This window comes from Poeciliopsis prolifica, unplaced genomic scaffold (genome assembly GCF_027474105.1).
Source record: "Poeciliopsis prolifica strain line A6 unplaced genomic scaffold, Auburn_PproV2 SCAFFOLD096, whole genome shotgun sequence".
Lineage (NCBI taxonomy): Eukaryota > Metazoa > Chordata > Actinopteri > Cyprinodontiformes > Poeciliidae > Poeciliopsis > Poeciliopsis prolifica.
Window position 1 is genome coordinate 768,767 of NW_026562471.1, and position 14,627 is coordinate 783,393.

Sequence of the window (14,627 nt, forward strand, 5' to 3'; positions counted from 1 at the left end):
TGTCTGGTGTGGTAGATCTGGGCCTCTATTGCTCTGGTGTTTAGGGCCTGTTCCTGGGCGGCCAGGATGAGGGCCTCTGTGCTGTCCTTGAGTCCAGCTTTTTCCAGCCATTGGTAGGATTTACTGATATCAGCCACTTGGGTTATTTGCTGGTGGTACATCCCATGTAGGGTCTTGTCCTCCCATGATGGTATCTCTGGCACCTCAACCTCCGTTCCCTGTTGTCTGAAACATCCACTGAGCACATTGTCTGTTGAGGCTTTGTCCCTGATGTATTTATGGATCTTAGTTGTTTCGTCCTGGACAGTGGTTCTCACACTCACTAGTCCTCTGCCTCCGTCCTTGCGGCTCGTGTACAGTCTCAGGGTGCTGGATTTGGGATGGAACCCTCCATGCATGGTTAGTAGCTTTCTAGTCTTAATATCTGTGGCTTTTATCTCCTCCTTTGGCCAGCTAATTATTCCAGCAGGGTATCTGATTACTGGCAAGGCATAGCTGTTTATCGCATGGATTTTGTTCTTGCCGTTGAGCTGGCTTCTCAGGACTTGCCTTATTCGTTGGAGGTATTTAGCTGTGGCTCCTTTCCTTGTGGCCTCATCGAGGTTGCCATTTGCTTGTGGTATACCTTGGTACTTGTAACTGTCCTCTAAGTCTGCTATTGTTCCTTGTGGGAGTGAGACTCCTTCTGTGCGGATGACCTTTTCCCTCTTTGTGACATGCCCAAAGTGTTTTTTATGGTTAGAGACACTTAGGAATAAGTGTCACTAAACAGCAAAAGAGAGTGCCTCTCTCTGGGACAGTTTTATTTTCCAGCACCTATTTTTCCCTTATGGCCGAATCAAACTACCCAGCAGCAGTTGCACCAATGTTTTAGGTGACTGTGTAGGTGTTATATCTTTAGAGTATTGTAACACATCCCTTCTCAGTTTTGCTATTATATAAGAACCATTAGGGTTAGTGATTTGCTTGTTTTCGCTCTGCTTTGTAAAAAGAAAGGAGAAATAGAATATCATCACCCCATTTCTTCAAAAGCAGCTATGGTAGACGGAAGCAAATAGCGAGAGAGAAAATGTTAAAATATGAAAACACACAACTCTGAACATCAGAAGACACCCAGCACTGAACAAAACTGCATAAAACAAAAGAAAAATCCAACCTCACATGTTATGTGTTTGCACTAATTTTCCATTTTCAATGGGAGTTGTCTTTGACAAAGAAAAGGTAAAGCTGCTGCCTGGACAAACTAGGATCTCATTTCCAGTCACTAAGACAGAAAATCAAGCCATTATTCACCCAAGCTATGTCCACTTTACAACTTAATTAACATAGGTGGCAGGATCAGCAATCAATTTTTTCCTGAAGGAGCAGAAAAATTGGTTCCCCTAATCCTGGACCTATATTTATTCACCAAGTATATTTTTATAGAAAAAATAATGCAGATTAAGTTTTTTAGTGTTATGCCTCACATTACAGATTTTAGATCATTGTTTTAAGTGACAAAATTAGGGATACATGACATAACTGGATTTACATTGGTATAGGCAGATGTTAGTAATTTTTTTAAAGCAGCAGAATTATTAGATAAAGTAATAATAGAATAGTTTTCTTTTAGCGCTACATCATGAACTAGTGTGTGAAAACAATTAAGCATATGAACCTAACAAGTGATCTATACAGTTTAAAAAAAAGCATGACAGTGTTAGGTTTATTCATGCACATACCATGTACTTTTTTTGCTGTTGAGTATCACATCATCTTGATTAAATATTTCAGACTGAGTTAATAAACTGAACTTAGAAAATGTTTTAGAATAGAATAGCATTTATTGTCATTGAACAGGATTCAACGAAATTTCTATTGCAACTCCCGTGCAAAAAGTCAAATATATACAATATTAAATAAACAAACACACAATAATAATAATAATATATACAACTAAAATTAACTAAAGGCACTCAACCACATCAAAGAAGAAGCAGCAGGTTCAATTATGGTAAAGTGCAGATGATTTTAAGACTTAAAACAACAAAATGAGCTCTGTTTATTACTCTGCTTTGATAATTAGGTGATTTTGTGCAGCATGCTGGTACCAGTGGTTTGTACAGATAAACAATTAAATACCATCAGGTAGTATTTTAATACTTTTGGGGGGAAGGTAAGAAATTTATGAGTGTATGTTTTCTAGGGGGCATAACAGAAACTAATTGAGAAACACCTCTATAATGGAACCTGCTAGCACTGGAATTCCATGGTCACTGAAGCAGTTTTTGGTACTTTTGGCAGTATCAAGTCCCACTGGAATATAAAATCATCTCCATAAAGTTTGTCAGCAGAAGCATGCATGAAGTTGTGATGGAGACCAGGGTTCCATCCCTAATAAATGGCTATTGATACTTTATTTATTTACAGAACAAATGCTTTTTGTTTCAGTTCTTTATTCCAGTTACATTTAGTTAAACATTTAGTTAAACATTCTTTCAGGGAGAGAAGTTCCTCTCCCTGAAAGAGGAACTCACTCCCTGGACAGGGGGAATGTGGGGAAATGTTAATTTGTTTTAATTTGAGGTTAATTGTATGAGCCTTACCTTTCAGGTGTGTCTCCTCAGCAGAGTGGAGCAGCAAAGGGAGACAAATCCTCCAGGTGCTGTTAAAAAGTTCCTGGAGCATACCATTTTCAATTAATAGGGGTAATGCTCTGAAGAGTTATAGCAAGTTAAAATAAATTTTTTATTGACCTTAGATTAGTTCTAATGATTTGCATGCATGCAAATATTTATTGGTACTATATATTGTTTTGTGTAAATTATTTTTTGTTTTGTTTTGTCACCCCTTTACCTGGTAAGAGTGTTGGAATTGCTCAAAGTATAAAAGCCAGCTTCTTTGTCTCACTGTGGAATGGGTGTGGGTTCAAATGTGACCTGTAGCTTTAAATAAATCTACCTCGACAACATTTTGATGCCTTGCCTCCTTCCTGAATGTAGAGACTCCCCCAGTCAAAGTGAAACAAGTGCTCTGAAGCGTTCTGATAAATGGATGTGTTGATGTGGATTTCACAAAATCTCCATCCATTCATCCATTTTCCGGTCACCCTTCTCCCTAACGGAGTCGGGAGGTGCTGGTGCCTACCTCCAGCTGCGTTCCGGGCGAGAGGCGGGGTCACCTGGACAGGTCGCCAGTCTGTCGCAGGGCAACACAGAGAGACAAACAGGACAAACAACCATGCACACACACACACACGCACGCACACACACACATACACACACACACACACACACACACACACGCACACACACACACACACACGCACACACACCTAGGGAGAATTTGGGAAGGTCAATCAACCTGACAGTCATGTTTTTGGACTGTGGGAGGAAGCTGGAGAACCCAGAGAGAACCAATGCATGCACAGGGAGAACATGCAGACTCTGCAGAAAGACCCCGGGCCGGGAATCGAACCCAGTGCGCCACCTTCACAAAATCTAGTAGACCAAAACCATCAGATGACATGGTAACCTAACCATCAATGAAAGAAAATTTTATTATGGACTTTAAACAAGATGGACTGAATCCCACTTTACACTTCCTCCTGGATCTGGGACTTTGATTTCCAAACTACATGAAAGTTTTACTTTCATCTGTAAGAAAACTTAGGAGACACAGACACTGTGGTTCAAAAGTGATTTGATTTGACACAAGGAATGTCGCATTTGCACCTGTATGTAATGGCTGTTTATACATTGACACTGTCCTGTATTTGTGGAGCTTCACCAAAATCCTGTTGATAATCCTCTCAAGGTTATGGTTTTCAATGTTGCTGGTGTACCATTTCTTATCACACTCATACAGACTCAAAAAAGGCCATTTGTTGAAATAACAACACACTCTGACCAGTGATTAAGCCAAAATGGTACAATACATACGTATATACACTCACCGGCCATTTTATTAGGTGCACCTTACTAATACTGCGTTGGACTCCCTTTTGCCTTCAGAACTTCCTTAATCCTTTGTGGCAGAGATTCAGAAAAATCCTAGAAATGTTCCTCAGAGAGTCTGGACCATATAACATGATAGCATCAAGCAGTTGCTGCAAATTTGTCAGCTGCACATCTATGATGTGAATCTCCTGTTCCACCACATCCCAAAGATTCTCTACTGGATTGAGATCTGGTGACTGTGGAGGCCACTGGAGTTCAGTGAACTCATTGTTGTGTTCAAGAGATCAGTCTGAGATGATTCACGCTTTATGACATAGTGTGTTATCCTGCTGGAAGTATCCATCAGAAGATGGGTACATTGAGGTCATAAGGGGATGGACGAGGTCAGCAACAATACTCAGGTTGGCTGTGGTGTTGACATGATGCTCAATTGGTACTAATGGACCCGAAGTGTACCAGGAAAATATCCACCACCATCAGCCTGAACCACCACCAGTAAGGGTGTAGCGATACAATAATCTCACGGTACAATATGATATTCTGATCACAATACGATATGTATCACAATATTTGGCAAACAATGCAATTTGATGCAATTGGATCTATTCAGTTTTTCATATTTCTGAAAAATTTTAAAAGTAACATTTTGTGTTCTATACAGTTGGATTAATTAATTGAAATCTGATTAAAAGCACCAATCACACAATACCTGACTCTGACTTTAACAGTCTACAGCTGGACAAAATGAATCAAAGATGCAGTGTGAGAATTAGTTTCTGTCATTTAATTAATGTGAATTTGACATAAAACTCAAAGTTTCAACAGTGATCCAGGAGCTGAGTAGGGAGATTATCAGCCTCTAGACCAGGTGTGTCAAACTCATTTTCGTTTTGGGCCAAATCAAGATCATGAAGGCTCTTAAAGGGCCGGTTTTGCCAGAATGTGTTGATAAAACCTGTTCACAAATTGTTAATATGTCAATGAATTCTTAAAATTACATAATATTATTGTAGATCTTTTCAGTCCCTTCAGTAACTAACAATAAATGCGACTGTTTATTTACTCGCTGTATAAATCATGGACTAAAATCATACATCAACTAAATTCTCAAGAAAATGGAGGGATTGATTGATATAAATTGGCAGTAAACAGATAAAAACTGCATTGATGTGATTGATAATATAATATTTAATCACACACCTCCACAGACTAGTGTTTAGTCTAGTCTGTGGAAGGCCACATAAAAAGCTACAGCGGGCTGAATTTGGTCCCCGGGCCTTGAGTTTGACACATGTGCTCCAGACTCTCAATATACAAATGATTGCACTTTTGTTTTTCTTTTGGACATACAGTAACTGCATTTTGGTGTAAAAAATGTCTTTTGGACTATGGGGAAAAGGCTTCTTATATTCTTTATACACAGAACAGAAACCACTAAGCTAAAAACAAATTACTAAGTGAATGCCATGTAGTCGCTCCAATATACAAACTTTGCATCAATTTCACAATCTCACTGCTCTTGCCACTGTTCCGTTCCCACCGCTACTCCGTTCCGCTTTTCTTTCATGGTTACTTGTGCAACTTTACTTCGTTTCCCAGCAACAAAATACAGCCCATCGTTATTTATTGAAGTTTTGACATTTCCAAAAACAAAGAAATCTAATGTTGTGTTTAGTTTTTTTTTTTTTTTTTTTTTTTTTTTAACATATGGAAGCTCATTCCCTTTCACATAAAGGGAAAAGCCAGTTTTTGACATTTTTCTGACATTCAGAAAAGTATAGTTTACTTATTTTAGCATAACTTCAGTTTTACTTGGCCTATTAACACAATTTAAAAACTGGTATGTAGTTTATACTGAGCACTTTAAGCACAAATTGAAATTGAGACTGGGGGAGGTGGAGTCTTGTCGCTACATCGTCACAAACATAGTTTAAGTCTATGGACCCCTGTGGTTTAACGTATCGATACTCGCGGATGAAAATTCAATACCTTCCAAGGGTGGAAAAAAAAAAATCAATAAATATCGTAGAATCAATATAGTTATACAGCTAAAACCACCAGCCTGAACCGTTGACACAAAGCAGGATGAATGCAGGCTTTCATGTTGTTGACTCCAAATTCTGACCCCACCATCTGAAGGTCACAGCAGAAATCAAGACTCATCAGAACAGAGAACATGTTTCCAATCTTCTGTTATCCAACTTTGGTGAGCCTCTGAATTGTAGCCTCAGTTTCCTGTTCTTAGCTGACAGGAGTGGCACAAAGTGTGGTCTTCTGCTGCTGTAGCTCATCTGTCTCAATGTTAGATGTGTTGTGCATGCAGAGATGATCTTCTGCATATCTCAGTTGTAATGAGTGGTTATCTGAGTTACTGTGGCCATTCTATCAGATCAAACCAGTCTAGCCATTTTCCTCTGATCTTTGGCTTCAACAAGTCATTTGTGCCCAGAAAACTGCTGCTCACTGGATATTTTCTTATTTTCACAGTCATTTGAACCTACAGAAGCAGACTCCAGAGTGATGACTGTCCATCTCAGCAGTTACAGTAAAAGCAGGTTGTGCAGATGGTGCTTTTCCTTCAGCTTTGAGATGATGATGATTTTGATGCTGCCAGTGTGTTGATGAGAAAGGACATTGGAGTAACGGACTCCTTCAGAACAACTGCTGTGTCCCCCAAATCTCTTCTGAATCTATCTTCAGGTCGTAACTGTTGAGGCCTGCCTCCATGACGATGGTTGTAATAGAAAGCTTGTTTGCTTTCTCACATGCATCCTTCTGTTTCGCAACTTTTCTGTTGGGTCATTTGGCTTGAATGTTACTGTGTAATGTGGAGTGTGGTTATAATTTTTCTCCCCAAGAGAAGTTCTGCTGGACTGACTCCTGTTGGGGAACATCAAGTTGATATGAGAGCCAGTAGAGGTCTTTGTTTTGAAGCATCCTCTTCACAGTCTGCTCTGCTTTCTGCGCATTGCCATTTCCCTGTGGATGGTGAAGACTAGATGTGATGTCTGTAAAATCTAGCTCCCTGCCAGCAGCTGAAATTCTGCACTGGAGAACTGGAGTCCATTGTTACTCACAATTTCCTCTGGAATTCCAAACCTAGCAAAGGTTGCTTTAAGCCTCTGAATTACTTGGCTGGTGGTTACCGTAGTTACAGTAGTAACTTTCATTCTATTTCCACCAGAGGCGGTGCTTCAAGCACTGTATGACTCATAACAAGGTCACGAGGAATTGGCAACACCCAAGGGATAACCACCGCACTACCCACCTTAATGTAATGTCGGGGTATGCTGCGCCATAATTCCTTGAAGGGGATGGGGTGCAGCCACATTCACTCTGTAAAACCGAGTAAAGGTACTAGGTGACTTCCAGGAGGCTGCACGGCATATAACACCCAATGGCACCCCAGTCATGGCTGCAAGCGAGGTCGACATTCCCCTCGTAGAGTGGCACCTCACACCTGCTGGCAGCCTCTGGTCCTGCAATGCATAAGCCTTGGAGATCAAATCCACCACCCAGTGTGCAAGACATTGCCTAGAAAGTGCCTGACCCTTTCGTGAGCCAGCGTAGCAAACAAAAAGGCTATCTGTCTTTCAGAAGGATGTCGTGACATTGATATATGCCTCAAGGGCACGAACAGGGCACAGTGGCTCAGAGGAGCCACCGGTTTTCAAGATGGAAACTGGGCATTTCAAGATGCAGCTGGGTACTGCCTGCTGCCAGTGACACCTTAGGAAAAATGCTACATCAGGCCACAGTGTAACACCTGAGCCATCCGGATTCCACCGGCAGCGGGGCTCAGCTATCGAGAGAGCCTGTAATTCCCCCGCACACTTTGGGAGGGAACAAAGAGTGTCAAGTCCCATGCCAGTGCCACAGGATGATTGGATGGGTGCAAACGCCGATCTAATGCCAAAAATAGCACAACATCCTTATCCCAGCCTACCGAACAACCATTCAGCCCGACATGCCAGCAGGAAATGGCAGCCATGTACACTTTCAAGGTAGATGGAGACCTTCTCCGATCCAGTAATTCCTGCAGGAAAGTCAGTATGTCAGAGACCGAACACTGCACCGGATCCCGCCTATTATCATGGCACCAGGTCGCAAAGGCCGCCCACTTGTTAGCATAGACAGCTCAAGTGGATGGTGCCCATACATTAGCCATTGTATGCCCTAACGACCCAGTGTATCTGGAGAAAGTGGACCCTGGCCTTACAGGGGCCAAATCCAGAGTTGGAGCTGGTCTGGTTAGGGTGCAAAATCCGACCCCCCCCCCCCCCCCCCATCTGGGAAAGAAGATCCTTCCTGGAGGGGAGACGCATTGGCGAGCCCGAGCTGAGCTCGCAAAGGAGAAACCAAGTCCTAGCTGGCCAGCTGGCAGCAGAACCCTTTGCCCTTGATGACGAATCCTCAGGAGAGTCTGAAAAAGTAGGCTGAACGGTGGAAAGACATAAAGGAGGGTCCGGGGCCAGTCGCTTGCCAGCGCATTGTGGCCCAGAGGATCGCTGTCATCCAAGGAGAACCAAAGGGGACAGTGAAAGGCTTTCCGCCCTGCCGAAAGCCTTCCAGATGTTCTCCACCACCTCTCGGTGAAGTTTCCATTCACCTGGAAACGACTTCTGATGGGATAGAAAATCGGCCGACACGTTCTGCTCGGGGATGTAGGCTGCTCTGAGGCTGGCCAAGCGTGGGACTGCCCAGATCAAGAGCCGCTGAGTCAAGTGAAACAGTTTCCTGGACCTGGTCCCCCACATCAACCACCCCCTGGTGGTTGATGTGAAAAACCACAGAGGTGTTGTCTGACCTCACCAGCACATGCTTCCCCCATCATCTGTTGTGGCCATTCGAAGACTGTGCTTCCTGGATGGTGATGCAGGGATGCTTTGGATTACACCACATAACTGCCCAGCTCTGTGTGCATGTCAATCTTTTCTTTGTCATGTGACAGGGGGCTTTGAGACAGAGCACTGGTGACAACAAGCATTTTTCCTGGTACATATACTGCTTCAGGTTTGTATCTCGTGAGTCTCATGAGAAGACACTGACACATCATGGGAACATTATTGTTGCTCTGATGGTACCAGTGGTTTGTCAGTTTCCAGCCTGAACTGATCTAGACCACAGAGATATTTGTTGAACTTTACAATGATTTCCCCCCCTTCCATTTTCTAATTTTTCTGTATTGGACAGGATGCAAATGCCAATTGTTGATATGCCTTTGCATGCTGAGGCACTCAGAGTTAGCTTCACAGCAACAAAGAGAAACATATTGAAGTCAGGGCAATTAGACATGTTCTGTCCTCCAGGAAGCTTCCAAACCCAGAGATTACATCTGTGACTCTACTGCACTCCATCTGCTTTTTTTTGAAGAATTTGATACAGCTACTTGGCCATGGAAAACTGAATCCGTGAGGATCTCTACAGCTTGTTCTTGAGTTTATGTAAAAAACACCAGAAGTTTAAAGGTTTGTATCTTTTCAGAAAATGAGACATATCTGTACACTTTGCCTTTCATCATCCACTGATCTTGCTGTTATTTCACAAAGTCACTTTGTGGCATAGATCCTGTCATTCACAACCATTCCTACTTTGTTTAATATCACTGAAACTTTAAGGCATGATATGAAAAGATTACAAATAAGAAGTACTAAGTTGTGGGAAAAAAATACTGCATGTGCCGTAGGTGGGCATGTTGCACAACTGACAAAGGTTGTGGTTGAAGTTGATTACAGATAAAAGTGGTGGAGCTCTTCCACTTTTCATTAGGATTTTGTGTGATGCCAGCAGTCATCATGGAGAGTTTTGAAGAGCAAATAAGCCATAAAAGAAAGATAAAGTTGAAAGCCTGGAGGTGTTATATTAATAATAACTATAATAGTAATACTATTTCATTTGATTTAAATAAGTATATATCATGATACTATACGACAGTGAAAACAATGAAAAAGCAATCAAAATAAATTGTATTTTGCATATCCTCCTCCCAGTATTTTGCGCTTTCTGATGAACAGCTCAAGTTTTGCATTTTTACTAAGGCAGACATGGTAAATTAATGCATCCTTTATTCTCCTCATTTAACTAATGCAATCATGGTTGCATGTTATTTGTAGATCATGAATGTCTATGATATCAAGTTTTCATCTGCTGCGTCTTAGTGTGGAATATTTAGTAGCAAGATATTTTTTATGACTGGACTTATTGCATTATGATAATGGTACCAAGTCATAGTGCACCCTGCCTTTCACCCCCTGGAGACAGGCACCCCTGACCCCCCGGTGATCCCAGTAGGCTTAAGAGTATTAAAAAATGGATGGATGGATGCATCTCTGTTTTTTTGTGGATGATGTGGTCCTATTGACTCCATCAGCTCTTGCTGGAGCAGTTTGCAACCCAGTGTGAAGTGGCCAGGATGAGGATCAGTGACTCAAAGTCCGAGCCCATGGTCTTGAGCCAGAAAAGGATAGGATGCCTTCTCCGGGTCAAGAGGAGGTTTGGGGGTGACCTGCCCCAAGAGAAGAAGTTCAAGTATCTCTGGATCTTGTTCACGAATGAGGGAAAAAGGGAGCGGGAGATCAACAGGTGGATTGGCATAGCGTCTGCTGTGATGCGGGCGGTGTACCGGTCCGTTGTGGTGAAGACGGAACTGAGTCAAAAAGCGAAGCTCTCGATTTACCGGTCGATCTATGTTCCTACCCTCATCTATGGTCATTAGCTTTGGTTCATGACCGAAAGAACAAGCTCGCAGATACAAGCGGCCGAAAAAAATTTTCTCCGTAGGGTGGCTGGGTTCTCCCTCTAAGATAGGGTGAGAAGCTCGGTCATCTAGGAGGGACTCAGAGTAGAGCCAGTTCTCCTCCACATCAAGAGGAGCCAGTTGATGTGGCTCGGGCATCTGGTCAGGATGCCTCCAGTACGCCTCCCTGGTGAGGTGTTCCAGGCACGACCCACAGGGAGGAGTCCCTTGGGAAGACCCAGGACACACTGGAGGGACTATGTCTCCCGGCTGGCCTGGGAACACCTTGGGGTTCCCTTGGAGGAGCTGGAAGAAGTGGTTGGGGAGACGGAAGTCTGGGCCTCCCTTCTTAAGCTGCTACCCCTGGGGCCTGACCCGGGATAAACCCCACTCCTTGGACAAAGACTTTCTCTTTCTCTTCACTAGTGGAAGAAGGTCACTCCTTGCTTAGGAGTTTTGTATCCAAAACACATCTGACTGTACTGTATTGATTTGCCAAATGAATAAATCTGGATTCTGGTTTGCTCAGAATTTCGCATAAGGAAATTTATGCAGAATACAACACAAGTTTGGCCGTTATTTCTTGTTGTATATTCTTGGTGTTGCTGTATGATGAAAAGACAGTATATTTATGTCAAATTTATTCTGTAATTAATAAACTCAAAAATCCTCCTGAAATAAATTTCTTAATACTCACAATTCAGACTGAACTGTGACATCATTGCATTATTTTATTGGTTCTATTTTTGTCTATTTTTAGATTTTAGTATTTTATCTTTAGCAGTCTTAGTTTAATCATTATTAGTGTCATTAGTGAATTTGTTAGGTAAGTAATGTATTCAACAAATTGTAAGTGTAACTATAAGTTTCATTCAACTCTGCTTTGTTTGAAAGAAGTTGAATTTCTATTCCATGCAGCTGTGTATGGTATGGGTATGCTATATATGGTAAAACTGAGACTGAAATGTTGAATTATTTTTATAAATTTTAGCCTTAAGAAATTAATAATTATTCACCGTCAAAGACAACCTACTAACACAACAGCTAATCAGAGTGATGTTCAGTATTTTACAAATAAATGGCGGTAAAAGCCACTGAGAAGATCTCTTTTCAGAGAGCTGGCCTTTCAACAAAGAACAGACAATTTTGGCTCCCAAACGGCTCAATATATTATCAACTGCCACCTCCTATATTAGTTTGTAGTAATTAGGCAAATATGAATAGTCTCTGTTACTAAATAATTTTTCATGCAGTGTTTTTGTGAGTATACTTATAATAATAATAATTTATCATTATAATTTCACTTAGGCCTATTACAAGGGCTGCAAAATAATTACAGGATCAATATTTATTAGTCGCTAACAAGAAGTTTTGAGTTATTCTTATCAGCTTGGTGTTGCTGTATGACATCTAACATGTTATAGCACCGATAACATGTTAGATGGTGTGGCCATCTAACCCAAAAAACAAAAAAACAAAACGAGACCTACACAGTGTTCGAGTGGCGTCAGTATAATTGAAGAAAACAGCTTTCCAACTGGGTAAGACATTTTAAAAATCCCTTATATCAGAAAACGTGGCATAATTTCAATAGTAATTTAAAAAATACAATATCAATTACCCAATTCATAAATGTTGAAAGAAAGAAAAACGATGCATTTAATGCATCAAATTTGATTAGTAACCTTTAGTACATCCATGGCTTTAATGTTGAAGGCCTGATGCTGGATATAAGGAGATTTTGGAGAAGCATCAGGCATCTGGTGATTAATCTATAGAGGGATTGATTGTTTGTAAATACAGTGAGTGTGCATGACTGCTGAAAGAGTTTCAGATGCTCACTGGTTACCATGGTTACCCATATTTATTGTGTTGTTTTACAATTAGCTAGGGTTAGGGTTGTCTGCAACTGTTTATCACAATGTGACAAAATAAGTTATTCTAAAAAATTGACATGAGATGCATCGTAATGGACCATTAGTATTAAATGCAGGTGAGTTGTTAAATAAGTCGGATATTACTTTCCAGCAATGTTAAAGCAATTTGTTCAAGGTAAGATCATCAGTTATTGATATGTCGAGTCCCTCTAAATATATATGGTGAGCAAAAGGGTACCATTCCTAAAATGGAAGTATTTAGTTTGAAAAAAGAAATTAATATTCATATGAAGGAGATATAAGATGCAATCATTTCTTCATATTTTGGTCATAATTAGAGGGATAACGAAAATGTAGCTGCATGTATCAAGGCGGGTAATAAAGTAAGCTTTCAGAATCAAAAATTTAGCGGCTTGAATGGTCGGCAGTGTGAGGTACAGTGAATCTGTGCTTCAAAAAAACAACTTCTGACAACTTTAAATAAAGCTTTGTGTGGGAGTTGCACCTGCCAAAGAGAAGTGATCTATGGTGGATGTGAGTTGTATATTATTTTATTAGCCTAATTGTAAATGGTTTAAATAGTTAGAATAAAATATTCTTACTTGAATTCTGAAGGCGACATGCACAGTACAGTGGGTGCTGACACAACGTGACCTCACCTGATAATCCCTCTGTACTGGTACTCTCTTGCCCTTTGAACTCCATGTTCCCTAATTCTAACCTTATATGGCAAACTGGACCATTTATGATCTCACCGACAGATTTAAAACTTCTCCCCATTGTTCATATTCCTCTTCCAAATCATAACAAACCTTTTTAACTTCCTCATTCAAAGAATTTCCTTGTCAAACCCAAACCTTCAGTTATTAATTTAGTTTCATCTCCAGGCATCACTGAACCCAAATCCCCCCATGAAGTCTGGAAACAGGCTCACACAGAGAAAGCTTGTAAATACTGTAAATAAACATTGATTGTCATTCAGCCATTCAGTCCACTTATTGATTGTGAATGTGGGTTAAAAGCTTATTGACAGAACGTGACAGTAAGCTTAAAAAGAATATATACAATGTATTTGTTTTTAAAATTTATTGTGTGAATTATAAATACTCACTAGTTAACTACTCGTTACTAATATTTGGAACTCATATTCCCATTTAGTCTGGAAAAAACTTAAGCAATTAAGAATAATCTCTAGAAAAATTTCAAAAATTGATTAATACTGGGAACCAATGCAAAAGAGGACATGTTAATACTCTTACCAGTGCTATCATCATAAACCACAGTCACTGTCTTCCATTTGAAGAAGTGGACTAGATCCAGAATAGCCCGGCTGAGGGAGGAGAAGTCTGGAAACAGGCTCACATAATAGGTGTCTCGGTTGTCTGATACTTGATGCTTCCACTTGGTCTGAATATGTGGGACACCCAAAGCATTGCAAATTGACTGGACTGCATTAGCAGAGGAACTGTGAGAGGGGCCAAAGATGGCTGCCACACCAAGAGAAAGCTGGTCACAAGCTAAAGAGAGGAAACAGAGTAATTAGTGATATACTTGTATTTTGCAGAACATTTACAATCTAAAACTGTTCCACTTGTTAAGTTAGATTTATTAGCCTATTACAGAAGTTGTGTTGTACCAAGCCTTTACACAAATTTAAAACGAATCTATTGAAAACAAAATTCTACATTATTTCTGACATCAGAGTTTCTTTTCATTGGATTTTAACCTAGTCCAACTGTAAACTATTGTAAAGAAAGTAAACAAATGAGGGGCATCTTAAGACATTTGTTATCTGTACTATATATTTCTCTTATCTTAAGTTCATGAGGCATTAACATAAGATAAGAGCTGTAATAGTTGAAGTTATAAAAAAATGTATAAAATGTAAAAGAAAGTTCTGGAATTGCTCATGCTTCTCCACATTTGCCCTTTTGAAATCCTGTTTCACCCTCTTAGGTTTCTGTTAGTTCTCTTCTTTCCAAGAAAGAAGACTATGTGTTCAGGAAGTTATGGAATGAAAACTAATGAGACTTAGAGCAAAATTTAAAGGAGTTCTTTAATATTTAAAGTCTAAAG

The 14,627-nt window shown here is 40.5% G+C and overlaps 1 protein-coding gene across 3 annotated transcripts in view; it reads right to left on the reverse strand.

The window, feature by feature from the left end:
* grik2 (glutamate receptor, ionotropic, kainate 2) overlaps window positions 1-14,627 on the reverse strand; it is a 303,200-nt gene that overhangs the window by 186,006 nt on the left and 102,567 nt on the right. For all 3 annotated transcript variants that reach the window (XM_055023183.1, XM_055023180.1, XM_055023182.1), the window contains exon 4: window positions 13,811-14,068. In XM_055023183.1, coding sequence (XP_054879158.1) covers window positions 13,811-14,068 — 258 coding nt within the window. The remainder of the gene's footprint in view (window positions 1-13,810; window positions 14,069-14,627) is intronic.